The following is a 26,199-nucleotide window of genomic DNA, read 5'->3' as shown; positions in this document are numbered from 1 at the left end:
GTCTCTCAGCCGCTCCTCCCAAAATACCATATAAGGCATTTCACTTAATCCCAATAGGTCTTTCAAATCTAATCTTTTATTGCAACATCATCCCTGACTTCGCTCTGTTCATAACATCTGCCTTGATAATAGCTTGCACACTTTCCCCACATGTACTCTTGTGCTTTCTGCTATGCTCTCCCTTATTTTGAGAACTCTCCATTGAAATGGGCAAAGTCCCCACTTTATTCTTTTATACCCCCCTTAAAACTATGATGCAAATAAATCACTACCGTCAGGCATTGCTTAAACTACGTACGGCCTGTGATTAGAGGCATAGAGAAAGCCAGCACTATAGTGGGAAGGACAATGGTTGAGATGTACTTATTTTGCCATTGGTTAGTTCATCCTTACTATATGCCATAGCGGCATAGGTGTGCTAAATTTCAGCAAAGATAAGGGGTAATAGAGTGCTGTGATTCCAGTTTAATGAGATCAGGAAGACTAACCACTATTTTCCTCTCTCTGAAAGCTTACGATATGACAGCTCGGGATAGAGACACCAGTCAAGAATATAGGGTCGAAAAAGAATATAAGAATATGGCTTCTGGGAAATAGTCCAGGTCAAAACCTTGAAATGATAAACTGTACAAACATAAGGACAGGAATCAATTTACAGAACTAATGCAAAGCATCTGTAGTTGTTAGAAGCTTAGTTATATAAAACTGCATAAAACACAGTGGCCATGAGAAAAGCAATTTCTGAGGATTATTCTGTAGATAACAGCCAGCAGCTGATATTTTTGGACTAACTTTTTTTCAATTGCAGCTTAAAATAATATGGAATGCAAACCATGTATCTAATGATTGCTTTCTTGTCTAAATTATGCTCTGTTAAACCTCTTCCTTTTAACATGGGTATAGTAAGCAAAACTAGTACTCTATAAAATAGCTGGTTACGGAAAAGATATTGTAACTGTAGAAATTATAAACAAAATGAAGACTAGACATGATGACTAATAGCTATCCCTTTCACTGACTGCTGTAATTGGCATCTCCATACTAAATATATCTATACATACACAGATTACAGTTTTATCATTTATATTCTTCTCTTCTTATAAAAGTTTTACATAGAGCAAGGTTTAATTCCAGAGTCTCATTTCTTTCTAAATTACATCAAAAGTGTCTCCTCTCCTCCCTGCAATCATCTTTTCAAGCCAGGGCTGAACCATACTAGCAAGGAAACATGGGGAAACTTGTAGCGCTACTGGCTATACTTTTTTTTGTTGTGTAGAAGACCTCCGTTCCCACTTTGTTAATCTGGAACCTTTCATCAGAATATAGGGTGAAAATATAATGTAAGGTCTAGAACAGTGGTCCCCAACCTTTTCAGGTTGGCGGGTGCCAGGGGGCGTGGCCGTTCGCCCGCCGGGCGCCAGGGGGCGGGGACACTTGCCCGCCCGGGGGCGGGGCCCCCCCAGCCACATGCCCGGGGGCGGGGCCCCCTCCATAGCCGCGCGCCCGGGGAAGGCGCCCCCCGGTAAGCGCCGCGCGCCCGGCGCTCCCCCCCCGTAAGCGCCGCGGGGCCGGGGCCGGGGCACGTGCGGCGCCGGAGCCGGCAAGGGCATGCGCGGTGCTCCCGGGGGCGGGGCCAAGGCTGGCGCCGGAGCCGGCAAGGGAACGCGCGGCGCCCCCGGGGCCGGGACCGGCCATGCGCCCAGGGCTGGCACCTGCCAGCCCAGATTGCTCCGCGGGCGCATGTAAAGAGCCCGGCGGGCCCCATGGTGCCCGCGGGCACCGGGTTGGGGACCACGGGTCTAGAACATATAGCTATTGGGAGTGACAGAGCAAAAATAAAGTCCAGTCTTCTGTTTTTGAACAAGCAAGGAGATAAATTAGCCATAGGCAATGAGTGACAAAATAAAAGCAACTCGTTGCTGATTTTATTAAAGACCCTGGGGCTCAGAAAAAGATCAGATATGACTGTCAAAGCCGTAAATTGTTACTGATAGATATCACTGCTTGAAATTAAAAATGCATGGAGTATATTCCAGGCCATATGCCATTGCGATGACTCAGATGGCTGATTTACTACCTGCCTTTCAATGGGGATGGCAAGAAGAGCTAGGCTCACCATCTAAGGGCACGTCTGCACTGCTAAAGTAAGCCATTTTCGACTTCAGCGATATCAATTGTATAGCTACGTCAATTGTATAGCAACTTCAAATACGTCAATTGTATAGCTTAAATTGAAATAACTTATTTTTGACTTTTAGTGCTGTCTACACAGCAGGAAGTCTGAAGAAGAGCACTGTTCCTACGACTACCCCTACACCTCATAAAATTAGGGTTACAGGAGTCAGAGTAAGAAGTCCTCCAGCTCAACATTATTTCGAAATTATGTAGAAGTAACTTCTTGTAGTATAGACGCGGACTATGTTATTTCAGAATAATGTTAGTTATTCTGAAATAACGTTGCTGTGTAGGCGTACTCTGACACAGTAAGATTGGAAAGTGATACCAATGATTTTCGAGAAAACTCATTTTCTTGACAAAGATAAAGACCAGCACAGTAACAGCTGCTATTAAGAGAGTAAGCAATCAGCACACTGAGGAATTAAAAAAAAACCCCTAAAAATGTGAATAAATACTATGTATTCCTTCAGAAGCAACTAGCAAAAAAAAAAAAAAAAAAAAAAAAACCCACACAAAAAGGTTGTAAAATTTTCCTCCATATATGGAGCCTTAAAAAATCCAACTGAAAGACTTCTATGGAATAGGCAAGAGAAACTGCACTTGCACGGCATGTGTCTCATGCCGTTCGTGCCTTTTGATCTCTCTCGCGATCCAGCTTCCACCAGTTCCTCGATTCCGCCCTGGTGTCTGAAAGATAAAACAAGAGACTACGAAGTGGAAAAGAGGGTGGGTAGTGGAGCACCTATGGGGACACCCATCTCGAAGAACCATCGTTACTGCACCAAGGTGAGTAACCTTCTCATCTTTGAGTAGTGTCCCTGTGGGTGCTCCACTGTAGGGGTCTGTGTAGCAGTACTCTAATATAAGCAATGTGGGTAACGGAGTCACTTCTCATCCACAGTCAAAAACACTGCAGCCGCTACAGCAACGTCAGTGGTTAGTTTATGAGAGACTGCATAATGCTTCATAAAAGTATTGTTAGTGAACCATGTCGCTGCTCTACAAATGTCTTTTAGAGGAACTCCGCTAAGGAACACTGTAGAGGTTGCTATAACCCTGATAGAATGGGCTGCTAGTGTGTCCGGTAATGGTTTGTTGCGTATAGCATAGCACTTTTTAATGCAGGTAACAATAAGGTTTGAAACTCATTGCAATGAGATAGGTTGACCTTTGCTATGTTCTGCTAGTGAAATTAGTCCGTCTTGTGAAAGTTCCGAGTTCTTTCCAACTAGAATGAGTTCTTTACATCTAGTGAATGAAGGATGGACTTGTGAGCACTCCCGTGTGGCTTGGGGTAGAAAGATGGGAGTACGACTGGCTCATTTATATGGAAGTCTGAGCAGGCCTTCGGAAGGAAGGATGGGTGTGGACGCAATGTGACTTTATCGTTGCTGAAGATGGTGTATGGTGGGACCGCCATCAAGGCTGCTATCTCTCCAACAGAAGTAATGTCTAGCAGAAATGTAACTTTAAGCATCATCATAGTAAGTGGAGCGGTTGCTATAGGCTCAAAGGGGGAACGAGTTAGTTTGTCCAAAACTAGCTCCAAGTTCCACATAGGTCGTGGTAAACATTGCGGAGGATATAAGTTGGAGAGACCCTTGAGGAACCTACGTGCGGTAGGATGTATAAATACTTAATAACCATCCACTGAGCTGTGGAATGTGGTGATAGCTGCTAGATATACTTTCACAGATGCTAGAACTAACCCTGTTTCTTTTAATTGTAGGATGTAGTCCAAGATAGCGTACAAAGGTGCACTACATGGATCCAGCTTCCTAGTGGTGCACAAAGATAAGAATCTGCACCACTTCTGCAGGTAAGTGGATCGAGTGGACTGCTTTTTACTATGTAATAAAACATTTCTCACTTCCTCCGAACATTGGAGTTTGTGTTCTTGGAATCAATTATAAACCAGGCTGTCAATCATACTGCATGGGGTTGAGGGTGAATTAGAGTCCCGTTGTGCTGAGTTAGGAGATTGGGATGCATGGGAAGGTGATAAGGTGAGTGAGGAGATATCTGATAAAGGCAAGGAAACCATATTTGCTGTGCCCAGAATGGGACTATGAGAATCACTGCTGCACCATCTCTCTTGATCTTCTCGAGAACCCTGGGGATGAGTGGTGTAAGGGAAAAAGCATATAAGAGCCCCCCCCCCCCGCAGTGGATGAGAAAGGCGTCCCTTAGAGATCCTTGACCTATGCCAGACTTGGAACAATAATGCTGGCATTTCGCGTTCTCATATGAGGCAAAAAGGTCTATCAGTGGGCAACCCCAATGATCGAAAATCGGTTGGAGGACATGTGGGTGGATCTCCCATTCGTGGTCTGGTGCAAAATGTCTGCTGAGTGAGTCCGCTAACACATTGTTGGCTCCTGGTAATTAGGAAGCTGTTAAGGTAACCACATTGCTGATGTTCTACAGCTGAATTGCCTTGGTGCACAGAAAGCGCCCCCTTGATGGTTTAATGTAATACATTGTGGCGACGTTGTCGGTAAGTATCCTCACTGTCGTACTTCAGATGTGCAGCAGAAAGTGTTTGTATGCATTTGCAACTGCCCTGAGTTCCAGGAAGTTGATGTGTAAGGTAGATTCCTTGGTCATCCACAGACCTTGAACAGATGTATCCCAGTTGAGTGCCCCATCCCATGAGGGAGGCATAGGTAGTTATCTGTATGGTATGATGGTCTCGATGGAATGGGATGCCTGCCAATAAATTGCTTGGCTCGGTCCATCACTTCAGAGACGTTATGACGTTGGCAGATGATGACACCCATCTGCGTATGTCCTGCTTCCTGTGAGAATAGACGGAAACTAGCCAAAGTTGAAGGAAATGAAAGTGGAGTCTCGCATGATTAACCACGTACATTGTAGCCACCATATGCCCCATGAGTTGAAGACAGGTAAGTATTGAAACTCTGGGGTTGTTTGTGATGGTAAAAACAAGGTCTTGGATTGCTTGGAATCATTGCCTTGGTAGGTACGCCCTTGCTGTGGTTGAATCTAGATGGGCTCCAATGAAGTCTAAGGTTTTTGTAGGCAGAAGCGTTGACTTCTGTTTGTTGAGAACAAAGGTCTAGGAATTTGAACGTGTGTCTGGTTATGGATATCATGTATAGTGTATCTGTCTTTGATGGCCCTTTTATTATATAGTCATCTAAATAGGGATAAATTAAAACTCTTTGGCAATGTAAGTATGCCGCTATGACAGTGAGTGTCTTGGAGAACATTCTGGGCACTGATGACAGGCCAAAAGGTAGGACACGGTACTGATAGTGGTCCAATCTGACCACGAAGCATAGGAACTGTCCACGTGCTGGATGTATAGTAATATGAAAGTAGGCGTCTTGCAGGTCGAGGGCTGCGAACTAGTCCCCTTGTTCTAATGCTGTAATGATGGAAGCTAGGGTCACCATCTTGAAGCATTGCTTTCATAGGTATCGATTCAGCATGTGAAAGTTTAGAATAGGTCTCCATCCACCTGTCTCTTTTGTTGTAAGAAAGTAGTGGGAATAGAATCCCCTGCCCTTGAACTCTTCTGTCACCTTCTCTACTGCCCCAGTATTTAAAAGGTGAAGGACCTCTGTTCTGAGCAGAGCCTCGTGAGAAGGGTCCCTGAAGAGGGACAGGGATGGTGGGGGAAGAGAGAGGTAGTGTCAGGAAGAGTATGGTATAGCCTGATGACACAATCTTTAGGAACCAGCGATCTGATGTGATGCAGCCCAGCGATGGTAATATGGTTTCAGGAGAAGATGGAAGACTAGAGTAGACTGAGTATGGTGGCCAAACACGGTAAGGTGTTGCAAGTCCTCGACCTGGAAGTCAATCCTGCTGTTTGCCTATGTGGTGATCAGGATACAGTTATTTGGTTGGGGTCTCTGCTTCTGTGGATGCTGTCTTGGTCTGGATTGATCAAATCCCCGCTGCTGCTGTCTGGGATATGAAAAATCTCAGTGTCGTTGGTATGATATGTAATGTCTGCGTCAGTACGGTGGGGTTTACATATCCAAGGTACAAAGGGTGGTTCTTGAATCCTTACTAGAGAGTGTAAGACCTCGTCTGTCTTCCCTGAGAACAATTTTTCTTTATCAAAGGGGAGGTTTTCAACTTTTGTCTGCAATTCCTGAGGAACTGTGGCAGTTTGGAGCTCTTCTCATGACCACAGAAGTTGCCGTGGCATGTGCTGCTGTGTTGGCTATGTCCAAGGCTATCTGGAGAGAGGTTCTCGATGAGGCATACCCTTATTGAACAATTGCTTTCAATATCAGTCTTCTCGAATCTGGTAAATGTTGTATGAGAGAAGTGAATGTTGTATTATTATCGAAATTACGGTTGGAGAGTAATGTGGCATAATTAGCTATTCTGAGGAGCAGGGTTGATGATGCGTATAGCTTATGCCCGAAGATGTTAAGGTGTTTGCTCTCCCTATCTGCAGAATTATTCTTATATGGCAGAAGTTTGATCTCTACTGAGCTGCATCCACCACTAAAGAATTTGGTTGAGGGTAGGGAAAAAAGCAAGTCTGTATCTTTGGACGGGATGAAGTACTTTTTATCTGTCTGTTTTTTAGTTGGGGTTATTGATACTGGGGTCTACCATATCTCGTCAGCAGCCTCCATAACAGCCTCATCTATAGGGTGGTTATATTCGTGCACTGTCAGGGTTGAAGTTTTTTAAGAAGATTATGTTGTTTCCTTTTGACCTCAGTGAGCTGTATTTCTTGGCTGGTAGCCACACTCTTAAAAAGCCCCTGAAATTGTTTGAGATCGTCCGGTGGTGATTGATCCCCGGGGATAACTGCCTCATCCAGAGATGAGGAAGACTGGTCTGTTGGTGAGATGTCTGGCTGTTGTTCCTACACTTTGGAAATATGTCCGTACTCAGGCTCCGAAAGCTGGTGCACTGGTTAGGGTATGGAAGATGATGTTATAGGGTCCTGACCATGAGGTGGGGGAGAAAGTGAGTATTGTCATGTGGGCGGGTGTTCCCTGCAGCAGGATGCATGGTACCCCTGCCTTCGATGCTAATATCATGGTCACCAATGAGAGGCATATCTGTAGGAGTGTGAGTGGCTATGGTGTTGGTATTTCCATCTGTCAGGAGAGTGATATTGTGGAGAACTGACACACAGCCTGCATTCAAGACGGTAGTATGAGGAGAAAGAGTTGGAGAATGCAGTGACCTAAAAGGACCCTTTGAGGATGGGGGAGGTGATAAGGAGGTATATCTCTGATATGGTTGTCGAAGTGTAGGTGACAGTGATGGAGCAGGTGAAAAAGCAAGTGGTTCTGGACTCGGATCCCGTGCTCTGTGGGATTTATGAGTAGCCTCTCTCGGTGCTGAGGTGGTACCATTGTCTTCTAGTGCTGAACATTCTGACTCATATCGTACTATCGGTGCTGAATGCGTCGGTGCCGGGGTCTGCACCACTTGCGCCGGTGCTGATGCCTGTATTATAACTGGTGCCGATGCCTGCACCATACGCGGTGCCGAGGTTTACACTGTACTCGGTGCTGATGGCTGCACTGATTGGCCCAGTGCCAACTGGGTTGTTGAAGCAGAAGATGGTGCCGCCTCCCACGATGCCAAGGTTGGCAGTGCCGATTGTCTTACTGATGCCATAGCTACCGGTGCCGCAGATCTTGCATGACAAGTTTTTGGCTTTGAGGCTGTGTTAAGACATGGTTTCATGGCGCCAGATGTTCCCAGCTTCTCTCCAGTTTTTGTACTGCCGGTAGAGACCGGTGGTAAAGAACGTGTTGGTGAAGCCCTTTTATGAGTGGGAGCAGCTGTAGGAGGGGAAGCTCTCCGTTTTTCTCTTCTTGACGAGTCAGAATCTGAGGGCTGCAGGGCCTTATCAAACAAGAACATCTTGAGCCTCATTTTCCTATCACGCTGCACTCTCACTGTCAGTTTTGTGCAGTAGGTGCACTTTTGAGGCACACAAGATTCACCCAGACATTTAATACAGCCTGAGTGGCTGTCGGAGGCTCTCATAGGCTCTTGACATGTGATGAACTTTTTAAACCCCAGAGAATCTGGCATGGCCAAGGAGCTGGTCACCGCTGACTTGATAATAGAGAAGCAGACTTTAGCTTACTTTCCTTTTTGATTTATATAGTGCTGTTATTTCTTCCTTTTTTTTAATCTTTAACTCAGAAGAGAATTTTTTTTTAAACTAAGTAACTATAGCTATTCTAGAACTAACAATAAGAATCTGACTGAACTATGTACAGAAATTACTGTAAAATGAAATTTTCTTCTCTGAATAGAGTCATTGAAGAGAGAGGTCTTGATCCGTCTGTGACCTGGGGTGGCGAAGAAGGAACTGGCAGGGAGCTGGACCGTGCGACAGATCAAAAGGCGTGAATGGCGCGAGGTGCATGCCATGCATGCACGGTCTGGCTGACCACTGCTTGTGAAAACTCTGATCTGTGGTGCCAGGATGACCCAACACCTACAGTGGAGCATCCACGGGGACATTTCTCGAAGAAGAAGACGACGACGAGAGAGTTATACTGTAGAATGACAGGGGGGCAGCAAGCGCCCCAGCAGGAAGCCAATGGCCAGTAGCAGCCAATACCATGGCTTGCTTATATCAATCTAAATTGATAATATCACCATTTAATTTGAAAATATTAAACCAATAATATGGTGTGTCTCATATGAAAGTTTAATCCATGACATTCTAAGAATACATATTCATCTACATCGTTTAGTACATTGATACTTTTTCTGTCAACAGAATTCTTTGTTAATGCAAAATTATTTTCCCCTTGGTTCTCTATGTCCATAACTGATTAGTTACATGAGACCCAGTTAACTTTTCAAACAATTCCTATTTACCTAATTTCCTCTTCTGGCAACAAAAAATAAGATAATGTCACAGTTTCACTGTCTTACAGTTACCTTCTAATGGAATAGGTTCAAATCCCTGCAACAATTATTTTAGTCTCTAAACTAAAGGGAGCTTAGTATCTCAGAGTAAAAACCAGATGATCGAAGTGCAGCTATACTAGGGCATTAAACACAGTACCCCGACATTTTAGTTTGAATTGGCCACTGACTCTGGGAAATCTATCCTGAACTCAAACCTCTGTTTTAAAATGCTTTTATCTGTAATATTTATGTCCATATATGAATTGGCTTATTGACGTAATATTTTAAAGATTTTTCTATTAATTTGTATAAAAAGCACTTAACCTGTTAACTGTTATCCAGTATGTTTTAATTAGACAATTTAACATGACTATCAAGCATTGTTAATTACATGTAAACCCATAATGTCAATTTCATAACATCTGAAAAGTAATTGGGACTAGCAAGAGGAATTTGGGCTGGACTCCATGATCTCCTGAGGTCTCTTCCAATCCTAAGATCCTATGATTCTATGAATTTTGAATGACAATGCTGAAATAATGGCATTTCTTTATCTTTGTAACTTTCCTGTATATATTTCTTGGCTGGTAAATAATAAGTTAGTAGCACTTGGAATCTCATAAGATTCTGCTCAAAAACTCTCATGGCTCTCACTTCATCTTTTAAACCCTTACAGAACCACCCATTTTAAATGACAGAAGTCAAATTGTTAGGCATAATACGAGCAACTTGTGTTATGTAAGCAAGCTGTGTCAAACGGTCAGATTTGTCCTTGGGCAATGATCCCTATATACTCCACATGTGACTATGTTGCAGATACTTTTCTTCATACTCTGGATATGTAACACAAACCAGGCATCTCCATAAAATGGACATTTCTGCTGTTTGAACTAGAGATGTTAGCAACTAGTCAACTAACTGATAAGCAGGAACTTATTGGTTAGCTCTGTCGACTAGTTGTGTCCCCCCAGCTGCCGCTCTGCAATTAAAAGCATAGAGAAGCAGGCACACAGAGATGCTGGGTCAGTCCCTGCTCCGCAGGTCTCTTATCACTTAGGATACAACCCTCTCCCATCACAGCTCCTGCTTTCCATTTTACAGCACAGGAAAGCTGGCATAGAGAGAGTGGGTCAGTCCCTGCTCTGTGGGTCTTTCAATAAAATACTTCCCTGTGCTGTAAAATACAGAGCAGCAGCTGGGGAAAAGGGGATATGTTATGCTGAGTGATAAGAGACCCATGGAGCAGGGTCTGACCCAGTGTCTCCACATGCTGGCTTCCCTGTGCTGCAAGATGCAGAGCGGCAGCTGGGGATGTTAGGCTATGAATCCGCACGAGCCAGATTACGTGCTGGAACTACCTACCCTTAATTCAGTAGTCAATAAAAAAATCTATCAACTACTTGATTAGTAAATTAATCGCACTTTGACGTTCCTAGTTTGAACATCCCTATTCCCCTCTACCTCCTCCTCCTCCTCAATACTGTTCAAATATAGTGATCATTCATCTGTTTGAAAATCATTGGTGCTCTCTCACCCCAATTCTCTCCTTACTTCCTATCAACCTTATTCCCCAAAATAAAAACTACTTATATAGTTTGTTTTCAAGAAACACATCTGATGCGAAGAACCTTTTCTGCATTTCAAAACCTGTATTTTTCACAACTAAAGGAACCTTTCCCTGACTTTCAGGCCAGCAAAACCTCAGAGGAAGAACAAGGACAGAGAAGAACAAATGAACATGCTCAGATTGAGTCACAATTTGGAATATGTGAAATTTCCCTTCTATTCGCTTGGCTCTGATTGCATACATGGGCTTGTGGTGTGGGTAAAGACACTGTCTAATGGATAAACCAGAGGCAGATGCCTTAAATGCCTTTTCCAATTCTGTCATTGACTCATATGTGGCCTTAAACAAGTCATTTAACTGTTCTAGAATTCAGCTTATTCATGAATGTGAACCATAATTACCTATTTCAGAATGGTATTGTGAGGTTACATTGATTAATGCTCATAAAAAACACTTTGATATCCTCAATTGAAAGATATTAGAAAAATATTATTATTTTGCAATCTCTTGAATTCTATTTGTAAATGTTGGATTACCATTTTAAAGCACAGCAATCTCCACCATTAGAGATTACTATCAGATAGTGAGAGTAACTAATTAGGCAGAATTTCATTTTTGTGTTTAATGATTGTTTCTTTTCAGTACTATTGTGAAGCATCTAAATGTTGTAGATGGATATGAGAATAAATAAACTGGATGTCCAATTCTTTAAAAAATGAAAGGAAATTTCTTTTGCGTGCATTGCATCATGGGAAGAGAGAGAGTAGGTAAGAAAATGTCAGAGATGGATACTAAATTGTACCACAAAAAAACAAATCTCCTCTGATTCTGTGGTGAGATTCCTTGTGCTGTGTACATATATGAGCTCTGATGCATTGAACCAGCAGACTGACACAGAATAATTTGGTAGATTTTCATTAGGGTTTCACAGAAGTGTGTTATAGTGTTTCATCTGATAGATACTAAAGTAAGAGGTGATTGTCAAAGATTCCAAGGATTGTAACTGAAGAAGTATGATGAAAGGAGGATGATAATCCCAGACATTATGAAATCAATATAAAAGGGAAGCACTAATTACCACTTTACAGGATAAGTGATGGCCCATTTTTTTCAAAGCCCTTTGTCAGGTAACAGACAGGGATGCAATCCAGTTCCTTCTCTATGTAGCTGTCTTAACCCCATCTCACACATTTGAGGGATGGAATATAAAATTATTCCCATCCCCTCATCACTTTCTGCCTGTCTGTAATCCTCATTCAAGGTCTGGCAACTTCTAGTCTGCCAATATTTTAATGAAGGGTTCCAACCAAAATATCGCATTTATATTAGTCTGCAAGAAGCCCTGTTTAGGGCCAGAGAGGAAGAATAAGGGATTGGCACATCTATTTGTTTACTCACCAAAATTGTTTCTTGGAACCATAACTGCTGAAGTAGGTAAAAATTACTTGGCTAATAAACTCCTATCAAATGCCATTCACAGAGACTATCTCTACTCTGTGCGAAGGACATGGGGATGCCTGTAATATTTTATGACTAACAGGTTGAACTCTCTAGTCCAGCACTCTCTGCTCCGGCAACATCCATGGTCTGGCATGATTTTAGTTAGCCAGATGTTCACTTATCATGGGTGCGGTCAGATTTCCCCGCAGTCCCACAAAGTTTGTTTTCAGCCACCAGTCCTGGCTCTCAGTGTTCTGTACTGTTATTAAGTTCTAATTTACCCCTTAATGTCTTCTAAGAGCCCAGTAAGCAATGGAAGTGTTGGTGATGCTGCCAAACAATATTGACCTTCTGTGGTTTGGCAAATTCTCTGGTTTGGCCCCAGTCAGGTCCTCAAGGTGCTGGATTAGAGAGGTTCAACCTATATTATATATAATATTTATTTGTACTGTGTTTTCTCCATAGGATTGTAAGAGATTAATTCAGGCTGAGGTTATTTGCACATGTGCAGGAAAGGGAACAATAGCTTCAGATAGCTCCACTGGCTCGTATTTAAAAGATATTATCTGGGCCATTCACTTTTTAAGTTTTACCTCATAGACTTTGAAGTCAGAAGGGACCATCGTAATCATCCAGACGAGGGGTTCTTAAAATGTGGGTCACAATCCCATTTTAATAGGGTTGGCTTAGATGTGCTAGGGCCTGGAGTCAAAGCCCAAGCCCCACTGCCCGGGGCAGCAGGGCTTAGGTTACAGGCATGCTGCTCCGCCCCCTCTTCCCTGATCAAAGTTCCCTGTAATCTGCGTGGCTGCACAGTTGTCTATTTAGCTGCATGCAGGAGCTCAAGAACCCTGCCCAGGAACCTACTGTAGCCAGGGGAGGACCACTTCTCCCTCAAACCCAACCCAGCCAGGCTTCCAGCCTGCCATGACCAGGTTTTGGGTGGCCAAGGCCCAGAGTCCCTGTCACGGCAGCCCTCTCCCAGCTCCAACCAAGCCTGAGCTGGAACCTGCAGGGGTTGGCGGATGGGCACCTATCCTGTGGCCCCAGACCCAAAGCTACCACAGCAGGGAGAGGTGCCTTTCCCCCTCAACCCAAGTGCTGCTGCAAAGAGACACAAATGGGGGAGTCCTCTCTCTTTGCAGTAGCCCCAGAGCATCCTCTTTCACCCCAACCTTCCCCGAATCCATCCCTACCCTATAGCCTGCACCTCCAGCTAGAGCCCTCCCATCACTGCAGTCCAACCCTCTGTCCCAGCCTTGAACCCTTTATTTCAACCCCACCCAAGAGACCACATGCCAAGCCAGAGCCATTACACCCTTGATCCCTAACTCTGTGCCCCAGGCCTGAGCACCCTCCCACACTCAGAACCCATTGACCTCACCCCGCCACATTAATTTTGTGATGTGCACCAATACGAAAGTGGCGTGTCATACATCACCTCCATATTGGCGCACATAACAAAATTTGTTCCACTCAAGGGTTGAGAAAAATTAGAGGGAACACTACCCCTAATCTATGGGGCTTGGACTTTGGGCGGCACCACCTTGAGCAGCAGGGCCTAGGTGGGTTAAGGCATCAGGCCACTGTGCTGGGGTCATGTAGTAGTTTTTGTTGTCAGAAGGGATTGCCATGTAATGAAATCTGAAAAATGCAGTATTTTCCAATGGAAAAAAAAATCAGAGAGACATAGTGAACACTAACTAAGTAAAGCAATAAATTCAGTGCCTGAAGCTAAAAGCCAGAAAGATTCCTATGATGATTTCAAAGGGAACTCTGTGTCATTCCACTAAAATAGTCTTAAAAGCGGAGAATACTCAATTGTTTTGTGGAGTTTTTCCTGTTAAATAACAATACTTACAGCCTGAATCTGAAAGCAGTGAGCTGGACATAAAGTTGGTTTTAGTCCGCCAGTTAGAGGAGAGAGCTGCTGCTTGTATGTTGGAAACAGGAGCATCCATTTTCTCATCCTGAGAAAGGCAATGAACATGCTCTCTGTGAAAAATGTGCATTACTTAAGTTATATGGTTCCTTATTTACTGAGATTAAAAACAGCCTCAGGTTTGGTTCTACAAAGAGATGGTATTTTTTTAGCATTAAACTGATAAACTTTGATTTCAGTTCCTAGAACATAAACCACGTAGTTAAGTTTATGAATGATTTTGTTCCAAATTTCCTTTTCAATATTCAGAACTCCCGGAAACAAGTTGATTTCCCTACTTTGCCCAGGGAGCTTAATGGCTTCTTGCAACTATAATGAACTATATAAATGTGGCATGGGTCCTTTCCTGTATAATCACATCTAGACCCCAGAACGAATGAGAAGGACAGTACATGTATGCTCTGATGACACCACTTAACACTGATCCACATCAGCATGTTCCAACAAGAAATCTAATAACTGCAAAACTCAAATTTTCCCCTCCCATTAACTAAATCCAAAACTTTGTCTTCTGAAATATAGGTTTGTCAATTCACCTGTCAAAACCTGAAACTACTTTTCCATTTTTCCTCCCAATTTTAAAATAAAGTAAACCCTCACACTGTTGTTCTTTATACAGTAAAGAACATTTGGCTATGTGCATCCAGCATATTATTTTGTTAAGAGGAGACACTTGATACAGACGCTAGAGTAGAAATTTAAACTGCAATTTAACCAAAAAAATATCTAGAAATCTGTTTTAATGTTGAAGCAAGGAGTCTTTAGATTTATTGCTCTCAAAAACAAAATTAACAGCTTGGCTTAGTTTCTAAATAACCCTGTTTCTTCAAATGAGAAGGGATTATAACACTCAAATATATTGCTTCATGGAATACTATACTTTGCTACTCAATTTTCTCACAAGCAACATCAGGAAATTTCCTTTAAAAGCATTCTGCAACGAATCATTCTTGGTAGTATTACACTTTGGAAACACCTCTCCTCCCCCTGTATTAATTTAGGGTATGTCTACACTACAAAGTTAGTTTGAACTAATGGACGTTAGTTCAAACTAACTTTCATAGGCGCTACACTAGCGCTCCGTTAGTTCGAATTTAATTCGAACTAACGGAGCGCTTAGTTCGAACTAGGTAATCCTCATTCCACGAGGATTAAGCCTAGTTCGAACTTACTAGTTCGAATTAAGGGCTGTGTAGACCCTTAATTCGAACTAGTGGGAGGCTAGCCCTCCCCAGGTTTCCCTGGTGGCCACTCTGGCCAACACCAGGGAAACTCGTCTGCCCCCCTCCCGGCCACGGACCCCTTAAAGGGGCACGGGCTGGCTACCGTGCCCATGCCAGGTGCAAGCCTGCCAGCACCCAGCCAGCAGACCCTGCACCTGGCACGGATCGAGCCACCCACCCGATGCCCCCCAGCCCTCCCCCTCTTCCCGGGACCAGGCTGGCGGCTCCCTGGAGCTTGCCCGGGACCGCAAGAGGCGGGCACCCGCCTGGGCTGGTGCAGACATCGTGGACCTTGTCCACGATCTCTGCACTAGGCTCAGGAAAGTGGCCAGCTAGGGCAGGAGAGCTGCCAGCCTGGCCACCCAGGAGCAGGTGTGCAAGAGAATCAAGGGGGTCCACTGAGACCCCCGACCCTGAGTCCTGAGCTTACAATGGCCGTCCTGGGTCAGACCAAAGGTCCATCTAGCCCAGAAGCCTGTCTGACGACAGCGGCCAACCCTAGGGACCCTGAAGGGGATGGACCGAAGACAGTGACCAAGCCATTTGTCTCGTGCCATTCCTCTCCAGCCTTCCACAAACTTTGGGCAGGGACACCACTCCTACCCCCTGGCTAATAGCACTCCATGGACCCAACCTCCATGACTTGATCTCACTTCCCTTTAAACTCTGTTCTAGTTGTAGCCTTCACAGCCTCCTGCAGCAAGGAGTTCCACAGGTTGACTCTTTGCTTTGTGAAGAACAACTTTCTGTTACTAGTTTGAAGCCTGCTACCCATTCCTTTCCTTTGGTGTCCTCTAGTCCTTCTTTATGGGAACTAATGAAGAACTTTTCTGTATGCACCCTCTCCACCCAACTCCTGCTTTTAGAGATCTCTATCCTGTCCCCCCTCCATCTCCTCTTTTCTAAGCTGAGAAGTCCCAGTCTCTTTAGCCTCTCTTCATATGGGACCTGTTCCCAACCCCTGATCATTTTAGTTGCCCTCCCCTCTCCCATCCTCTCTCTTCCCCTCTCCCATCTCCTTTTCCCAGTCTCCCCCAGTTTTGTTCAATAAAGACAGATTCCATTTTTAAAAAAATTGTCCTTTATTTTGTACATCAGGAAGGGGGGCTAGGGAAGGGTAAGTGGAAGGAGGTGAGGGAGGAATGGGGCACGAGCCCCAGATGGGAAGAACTGGGCTCGCTCTGCGGGCTTTTGGGGTGGAACCTCTCCTGCAGCCCCCCGATTACTCCCTCTCCCCAGATGGCAGCCTGTCGCAAGTGCAGCCGGTCTGATGGCCAAGTGCTGTGATGTGCCCAGTGTGGGTACTCCGGGCACTCCAAGCTAGGACTGCTTTGCAAGCGGGGCACCCCTGAGAACTGTCTGTCCGGGGTGGGGGTTGGAACCCTTTAAGCACAGTCCTTGGCTAGCCTGAGACAGCATCTCCACGCTCTAAGTCCTCATCTGATGCCCTGCTGGCACTGCTTCCGGCCATCCTTAAGCCTGGTTCAGGGTCCACTTAATGTGGACATACTAGTTCGAATTAGCAAAACGCTAATTCGAACTAGTTTTTTAGTCTAGATCCGTTAGTTCGAATTAGCTTAGTTCGAATTAACTAATTCGAACTAAGTTAGTTCGAATTAACGTTGTAGTGTAGACGTACCCTTAGAGACTAAAAGGAAACTTTTGTCCCATTAATGTACAGGGGATTTGCTCCTATTAATACAAAAGGGTATTATACACATTAATCCTCTTGTGTGTCAATGAGGGACTTGGTACCTAGAATAAACATTCTAGAATAACCACCTTTACAAGAAAAAAAAGGGAAAAAAAAGCATTTCCCCCCTGAATATGGAACTATAATGCTTCCTTCACCTTCACTCTCTCCAAAAATCCAATCTTAAAACAGATCTATTAAACAAGCAATATGTGGGCCACTTACTTCACCTGCAATCTTTGCATTGCAACAAATCTCTCCATTTGTAGAGGTGTCAGCTTCTTTTCCACCCTTTTCCACACCCTTCATTTTTTCGTTTTGAAGCTCAGTTCTGTGCTTAACTCAGCTCACTCCCTGCCTCCCCCATTCCAAGAAATCTGATATTATTATCTATCCAGATAGTACTTATAACTTGTCCTTCTCTTCTAAGCAATAGGGTTTTTTTCATAGCTACTCATAAGCATAAATCCAACAGATGACATTCCAGAGTATGGGAGGAAGGTGAGGAGAGGAGCCAACTGCAGAGAGTGATCAGACTCTTTGTTTCTGGTTTATGTTTGTATTTATATTTGTTACTTAAAATAAAATAATCAGGTCCAGAAGTGAGACTGAATAGTGCCTTTTCTGAGATTAATGTCAGAAAGCAAGCTGAGAAAAGCGTGTTCAATGAAGACCGGTTGAAGGAGGTCATACAGGAGGTGGGAGGCTAACTCAGGCAAGAAGCTGTATGTAAAAAGGCTGACATAAGGCTACTACACACCACAGACGCTCTTTATAAAACTCCCTTGTAATATACACTTCCTTATCACTTACCAAATACTTGGCTACTTATACAATCAGAGTACTGCACTGTATATGAAGTCTGAATTGAAACAGTCAGCAAGCAGGACATTTGATCCCTCTAGATCTCTTTCTCTCTTCCATAACACTGAGTGCTAGAACAGCTAATGACAAAGTGTAACAATAACATAAAGAAGTAAAACAACAGCGTATTTGAGGCAGATAAGACAATTCCAGTGCATGGTAAGAAACGCAAGCAATAAACAGGGATTTCTTGAACTAAGCCAGGCTGATCACTGAAATCAGCTTAGTACCCTCCTGTTACCTGCTTTTGAACATACCATTCTATTTGCAACAGCTATGACAGCAGACCGCATATTGTGCAAAAACGTCAATTAGGCTTGACTAAAGGGAAGCCATGAAATGTTCCTGTTGTCTTAAGAAAGAGGAAAATATTATTTTCGAATCAGCCTTAAGTTCAGATCAAACCAGACCAGTGAGATTGGTATAACATTTCATTACAATCTCAGCTGATACAGGTCTTGCTGCCAGTCAGCATTTTGCAGGGTTTCCAAATCTGGTACCCACTGATGGCAACTGCTGGGTTGTGGAGGGGTGGGGGTGCTGGGCCAGAGAAGTGGAGGAAGTTGAAGGTTAACTCCAGCACTTGATCTGAAATGAATGGTGCCTTGCACACTTCCTGTTAGTCCTTCTTTACCAAAGTATAGCTTGGACATATCAGAGAAGTCATGGTCTTTTTACTACAGGAACCCTATGGAAGACAATGCCCAGAACACCTCTGATTTCTCTGTCAAATGATATAGCTAAAAAATTCCATGCTTATGTGCTCAGAATCTGTAGACATTACATACTTAAAACTACCCCATAACAAAACAAAGTCACTTGCATACAGCTAAATCCTTGAATGTAGCTTGGAGTCTTGGGCAATTTGACTATAGTTTGTGGTCTGCAAAATAGTTAAAAAAGAGTGAGTTTCACTTTGTTTCTGTTGTTTTGTAAGAATATTGGTAAGGACCTTTAGTTTGATTTTGTTTTTTTTCCATTATCTGATGCCTGTTTCTGTGTGTGATAAGTTGTATCTCTCTAGCTGCCCCTTGAGGTGTCTTGGATACCCTTCTCTGGTGGGTGGCATGACAGTAGTTTGGATTATGTTCTTTGGACATACAGCTCTTAGGGAGCCTGCCCTCTTCTGGTCAAGTCTAAAATAATCCAAAAGAAAAAGATAAAAGATGCCTATGGGCTAGGTCCACCAAAGGGCTAGGTCCTTCCAGCCTCATACAGGGTAAAAGCCAACAGACTTCCGAAGGAAGAACTGGGCTCCATATCTCTTGCATGTCCATGCAACCAAGGCTGAATCCCAGGGCTTCACAAAGGAAAAGCTAGTCCCTTTTTTCCAATCACAGGGCTCAGTGTAAGTGTTGCTCTCAAGCAGTTTTTCCAGTAGGCAGCCTGCTGCCTGAGACCAGAGAACTCTGTGCTCTACTGTAGTTTTTTTTTTTACTGGATGCCACCCAGCCTGAGCCTGGATCCCCCTTTTCAATGACCAACCCTTAAAAGATTCATAAGTCCTTTAACTCCTTTTTGACTTGCGCCCTGCCACATGAAATTCCCAATTTCCAGTTAAAGTAAGCTGATACTAGCAGTGTAACCAATGAGAAGTGACATGATGAAAGAGCACTTCACTTGGGGAAATGGCGAAAATTAGGTCTCTAAATTTACCTTGTAAGTTAGAAGACCAGAAGGAAAGCAAATAGAAAAAGTGCAATGAGTGTGTTTCTAGGGAATAAATGCTGACAGAGCTGCGGCCCATGTGGCTGCACACTTGGCAGGCGAGGCCTGACAAGTGAAGCAGAAACATTGCTCATATAGGATTTTAGTCAATGTCTGCAACTTGAGCTAATCTCCATGAAATGTGCATCTGCTAGTGACTGAATGCAAGATGGAACAAAACAAGAGAGGAAACGGACATACTTTGAAGTTTTTGATTCTGTGCTTTGAATCCTCCAGCTGCTGCTGTAGAGAGCCCACAATTTCCTTGTATTTGGTGTATCTCTCTTCAATTATCTCCCTTTGATGATGAGATTCCTGGAAATACATAAAGTTCTGACTGTTTTTGTAAGGTGAAAGAGTAGCTAAATAAAAATATCACTACTAGAAATTCAGAACAGCAAGGGTTGATTAAATATTGGCTTTTAAGGCTAGAAATATAGAGACCCTGTTACCTTGCTGGTGATGAAAGCATAAGAGGCTTCTATAGAACCCTGATGTTAAGATCAAAACAATCAAATTAAAAAATAAAAGGCTTTTCTACTTGCTAATTAATACTGATTAATCAGTGATTTTTCACAACTCCTGCCCCCTTCAAAAAACCTTAAACCATATAATAAAATTCAGTTTATTTCTTTCATGGGGGCAGGAAACAAAATTAGGTAAGAGGTATATTTAGATACAAGCTTCCTTTGTGTAACTCAAAGATTTTTTTTTATACATTACTGTACTGATTGCATATGACTCCAATTATGATCCATCATATTTGCTACTAGGGAGGAGCTCTGTTGGAGAGGATAAGGGGGGAAAGGAGAACATACTTACACATATGGTGGTTGTGGAGAAGACTAATGTCTTAAATAGATGCACTTTATGGCAAAATGCCAGATTCCTAAATAACCCCATATCTGCTTACTTCATGCTCCAGTAATTAATCTATATTTTATATGGAGCAAGAAAATAATTTATTTTTCACTGTTAGACTTATTTGAAAATGTGACATCTCCTTTTAGGCAATTATGGTACAGTAAAATATGGACTGTCCTTATAATGGAAAAACTTTCACACCAAGTATATATAGAAGAGAAGATCCAAAAAGAGGATAGGTATTTATAATTGTGGTCATCCTTTTTAGAGTATTCAGAGGAAGAGGACTCCTCAGCCAATCCAGCAAACCACAGAATCACAGGGTTGGATCTCAGAGGTCATCTAGTCAAACCCTCTGCTAAAATCAGGACCAATCCCAACTAAATCATCCCAGACAAGGCTTTGTCAAGCTGGGACTTAGAAACCTCTAGGGTTGGAGATTCCATCACCTCCCTAGGTAACCCATTCCAGCGCTACACCACTCCCTTAGTGAAACAGTTTTTCCTAATATCCAAGCTAGACCACCCCCACTGCAACTTGTGACCATTGCTCCTCATTCTGTCATCTGCCACCACTGAGAACAGTCTCCCTTCGGAACCCCTCTTCAGTTAGTTAAAGGCTGCTATCAAATCCCCCCTCACTCTTCTCTTCTGTAGACTAAATTAGCCCTAATTTCTCAGCCTCTCCTCATGAGTAATGTGCTCTAGTCCCCTAATAATTCTGTTAGTTGTCTGAAGAAAGTCTTATCTACCTCATCCACCTGACCTTGTGGTCTATAGCAGGCACCCACCAGTACATCACCCTTGTTGCTCCCACCTCTAACCTTAACCCAAAGACTCTCACAACAGGTTTTTATCTCATTTTATACTGGAGATCTGAGCAATCATACTGCTTTCTTACATACAGTGCAACTCCTCCAACTTTTCTCCCTGCCTGTCCTTCCTGAACAATTTATACCCTTCCATGACAGTGCTCCAGTCATGTGAGTCATCCCACCAAGTCTCTGTTATTCCAGTCATATCACAGTTCTTTGGCTATGCCAGGACTCCCAATTCTTCCTGCTTGTTTCCCAGGTTTCTTGCATTCGTGTACAGACACTTATGATAACTGAGTGCACAACTTTCTCAGTATGAATCGAGGTCCTCCTCTGTTGAATCTTCCTCCTTATATTTCTTCCCAGTATCCCACTCCCCACTTACCTCAGGGCTTAGGTCACCATCCCCCAAAAAACCTAATTTAAAGCCCTCCTCACGGGGTTTGCAAGCCTGCCTGTGAAGATGTAGTGGCCTGGCTTGTGGCACTTCTCACAGCTCCCATTGGTCAGGAAGGGTGAACTGCAGCCAATAGGAGTTGAGAATAGCCATACCCACAAATATGCAGGTAAATAAAGCTTCTGACAGCCTGCCAGGAACTAACCATGGGGAACCATGTCCCGCCCGCTGGCCACTTATTGCTCATCCTTGTTATAAGATATCACTGGAAAAGTTATAATCTGCTGAATATGTATATTATATTTGTGTGCACCTATTATTCCTGTATTTGAAGATAGAAATATGGAGTACAAACATTTGTTATTAAAGTAGTCTTGCTAAGTGAGGGCCATTAATGTAAACAATTAATTGTAAATGGAGTTTTTTTCCTGTAAACAAGGGAGGAAGGGCTATGTTTAGTTCTACCAAGACATGTGGACATGTCACCTGATGGTGGGACTCATCTTGGATGCCATACTTTTTCACTGAAAAGTGTGAAAAAGTTTAAATGGAATACAAAAGATTCCCACCTTTGGCAAAATCTACATAAAGGTGGGAAGTCAAACAACAGGGGCTTCTGGCTACCTCTGCTAACCACCCAAGATGACTTCTAGAAACATCTAAGACTGAACAGAGGGAAGCGTCCATGTTGGAGGAAACTGAAGGGTCTGGACAGGGTAGTGAGATGGCCAAAGGGCAGGTAGGTGGACTCAGTGGTATTTTAGCACAGCAAGTGACAGATATAAGGGGTCTCTGTAACCGAACCCATCACAGGACCTAGTTTACAAAGCCTTGGAATGAAAATAAATCGGAACACAGACACATATGATAAGTTAGCCAACACACCACCTAAATGAGTCAGTGTAGTGGGGTGCAACAGAGGCTATGAATCATAATTTCACACAGAAGTACCCCCTTTTCCCCAAATCCACTCTTCCACTGACATTGTGGGACAATAATGTTAGTGCTGGAAAGAGAAAAACAGTGTTGAAGTGCTTAACTTTTTCATCCTACAGCAAAGTGAAATTTACTGGCAGTGTCCTGTAATATTCCAGGACTCTGCTGCACTTATCAGGATCTAAAAGAGAAATTATTTCCTATAATATGGAAGCATCATTTTTAAATATATCTGTTCAAAGTGAAATACTAATAGTGTCTGAAATCCACATCTACCTTCACAGCAAAGGGATAAAAATCTACCTCTCTGTAATACTGCAAGCAGGCAGTTACTGTAGCTTAATGTAGGAAAACATTCAGAAAAGACAGAATTTTCAAGCATTTACATGATAACGACCACATACCTGGTATACTAATTAGGAAACACAACAGAACTCACTTTTAATAAATAATATTTTTTGTACTTCAGATTGTACCAAGTGACAAGCTTTCATACAGGGTTATATAGACATATAGAACTAGACATATGCCTGATCAAAAAACCAGGATTTGAACTGAACCCTGAGTTGCAGATCTATATTATAGATCTGCAATCTACGGCAGACTGACTTGGAAGAAAGTATTCCATGTACTAACTCCTCACAACCATTTTCTACAGTATTTTGGTGTTTTTGGAGGTCTCTGTTCAAATACGACTCAGGACTGATACTACTTAGCTTGTAGGATCTGAAAAAGTTGTAGTACAGCTGAAATGTCCTTTTGAGAGTACTTCTCTGGCTTAGAAAATGCACTCTTATTAAATATGTGAGCTTTCTTGGTATATTGGCTTGAGAAAATAAGCTTGGACATTTGTGGTCAGAAATATGGTTACACAAAAATGTCGTGATCTTACTCAACAGAGTAAGATTATGATGATTAGAGCTCCATGTCTGTCACAGAGGTTGTGGAAGTCACACATTCCTGATTTTCCATTACCTCTGCAGTGGCCAGTGAGGCTGACCCAAAATGCTGGAAGAGATCTGCACCCAGCTGTACCAGTCACCACTGGAATGGCCCCCATGGCTAGACATACCAGCTGCTGCTGCTTAGGCCGCCCCAAGTAGCAGCTAGTATGGCTGGCCCAGGGGACTACGTAGGCAGCCAGAGCAGCTGCTGCTCAGTGGTCCCCCGCAGCTGGTGCTGCTCCCCTCCTCCCCCCACCATTATCAGTATCCCTTCCTCACCACTAAGATTTAGTCTTGAGTATAAGTCATGGACAGATCACAGACTATGAATTTTGGTTTACTGACTGTGATTTTTACTAAAATCACCCATGATTAACTCATAGCCTTAATTATGATATTATAACTATTTATAATTTGAATGACTATACAGCCGCATCAAAGTTAGTGGCCTTTCTGTGCTAGGAACTCTATAAAAGCCATAGATAGAGACAGTCCCATCCTCAAATATCTTAAAATATAAAACCTGTGGCCCATCAGGTTTCTGTGTGTGGTCCGTGAGACATTTTTGTTTAATGTTGCTCATGCGCAGGGTTGCCAGATTCCACTGATTTTCGTATATGTAGTGTTTTCCTACTGGTACTACTGAAGTGACATACATGAAAACTAAGGGCATGTGAAGTGACGTACGTGCTGATTGTGGATAACAACCATTGACTTTGAGAACCCTTTGCATCCAATCAAAATGCAGCATTGCACACCCCACAAATGTTAGGTATGCAAGCAATTAGCAAACTATCTTATCCTGGGAGACCATTTTGGTTATGACAATCTTGAGGCCCACTGAGACAAAGGAAGGCTACTCATGTGGGACACTCACCAGCCTGGGTTGTACATCACTGATCTAAACAGACAAGGCAGACAAAGTGAAGAAGAAATTAAGTAGTGCTCTCCTCATTTTACCAATGGAGAACGGAAACAAACAGAGATTACATGGATTTGCCCACAATTACACAAGAGGTCTATGACAGAGCAGGGAGAGAAATCAGATCTTTTTAATCCTTATTTATTTCACTATATATTTTCTCTACATAGTTTACTGACTAAAAGCATTTTTCCCCTACCATTACTTATGGGTGGCTTTATTGACTCAACACAGTTACTGGAGAGTAAGTTCGGGTCTAATTGGGCAAGCATTTCACCAAAAGATTTATTAGTTCAATGTAAATATCAGGACCCTCAGTACTGATTATGATGATTATACAAGTCAAAAGAACTCAACTTCTTATCACAGGTTTAATTTTCAAAGCTGGTACATGAGTACCACCAAATTTATTTACTGGGTAGAAGCTCTTCAGAAAAGACCTTAAAAATGGAGGTTCTGTCTGTTCTATGTGGCCATTACCCAACTCATTTCACTTCTCTGAAAAGTCTGCCCAGGTGACTCCCTAAAATTCTCCCTGCACACCTTTTATGCAGAAGGGTTTGCTTCCCCACTCCAACACTGGCTATATTTCAGCGTTCATGTAAGTACAATAATCAGAATAAATGCTTTCCTATTGGTAATCTCACAGTGCTTCACAAATACTAATTGCCCAGACACTCCAACTCCTCTGTGAGTGTGAGGTATCATCAGCTCCATTTAACATGGAAGGAAAGTGAGGCATAGAGAGGTGCAATTTCTTTCCCCAAATCACATTGCCAGGATTAGAGCTCAGGAGTGTGATGCTGGACTCACTCACGCTGAGGTATATCGGAACTAGAGTTGGATAAAATATTCAGAGCAAATAGCCTATTCACTAAAAAATATAGTTTTGTTCAAATGGAAACTATTTGCAAATTTGATTTGAATTTGCCAAGTATGTTTGGGATTTACGGTGTCCTTCACAAAACTACAAAAGGAGGTGGTGTTTGTGGTGTTGATGGTACACCACCTCTCAATTTTTAGCTCAATGATTAGTACAGTCAGCTAGTGTCTCCAGGTCTGGTTCTCTCCTCCACCTGAGGCAGAGAAGGAACTTTAAATAGAGTAGCCCCAAGTTGCAGGAGACTGTGCTAACCATTAGATTATGGAATATTTTGGTATGGGTGTCTCACTCTCTCTCCCCAAAGGTATTCCACTTTTATAAACAAATTATAAAATACTATTAATTGCTACTATGAATGACAATAAATAGTCATTGGTCCAGAGGAAAAAATATGAGATTACTCTATAGCTCTGTGGTTAGGATACTCACCTAGGTTATAAAAGACCCAACTTCAAGCCCCTACTCCAATGTCTAGTTAATTATTAATTCAAGTGGAAGAACTTTTGACAGGAGAGCCTGAAAAAGACCAGAACGTCCCATAGTTCAGTGGCTAGAGTGCTCTCTTGAAATACATGAAACCCAAGTTTAAATTCCTCCAAGATGAGGTCTGAATCAGTCCCAAAGTCTCCTAACTCATAGTCTTATGCTTTAAAGACCAGTATATGGTGTCTTCAATACACATCATTTGTGAAGTGCTTGTGGATCTCTCAGTCTGAAAGATTATATATAAAAATAAATGCAAATTTATGTGCATTTTCACTTACAGATGTTTTAAACAATTCAGATTTAAAAGTTTGATTGACTTATTGGGTCTCCAATTTTCCTTTAGAAAATAACAACAGGTTTTCAGAACAGAATTTCCTAATTTTATGTGGCTGTCATGAATGTAAAAGAATTAAAGCACAGCAATTTAGCCACTAAGTCCCAAAAGATTTAATTGTAG

General features: G+C 42.8%; 1 protein-coding gene across 11 annotated transcripts in view; it reads right to left on the bottom strand.

The window, feature by feature from the left end:
* CEP128 (centrosomal protein 128) overlaps window positions 1–26,199 on the bottom strand; it is a 404,033-nt gene that overhangs the window by 11,420 nt on the left and 366,414 nt on the right. For 8 of the 11 annotated variants that reach the window (XM_075926766.1, XM_014569969.3, XM_025181170.2 and 5 more), the window contains 2 exons: window positions 19,698–19,811; window positions 13,929–14,037 (listed from right to left, as the gene is read on the bottom strand). The exons of 1 other annotated variant lie outside the window; for it this stretch is intronic. In XM_075926766.1, the coding sequence (XP_075782881.1) occupies window positions 13,929–14,037; window positions 19,698–19,811 (223 nt within the window). Of the gene's footprint in view, window positions 1–13,928; window positions 14,038–19,697; window positions 19,812–23,725; window positions 25,773–26,199 lie in introns of those variants that run through there. 2 more of the 11 variants (XM_025181175.2, XM_075926767.1) reach the window with 2 other exon arrangements.

This window comes from Pelodiscus sinensis, chromosome 4 (assembly GCF_049634645.1).
Source record: "Pelodiscus sinensis isolate JC-2024 chromosome 4, ASM4963464v1, whole genome shotgun sequence".
Classification (NCBI taxonomy): domain Eukaryota; kingdom Metazoa; phylum Chordata; order Testudines; family Trionychidae; genus Pelodiscus; species Pelodiscus sinensis.
This window is presented reverse-complemented; position numbering and strand designations above follow the sequence as displayed.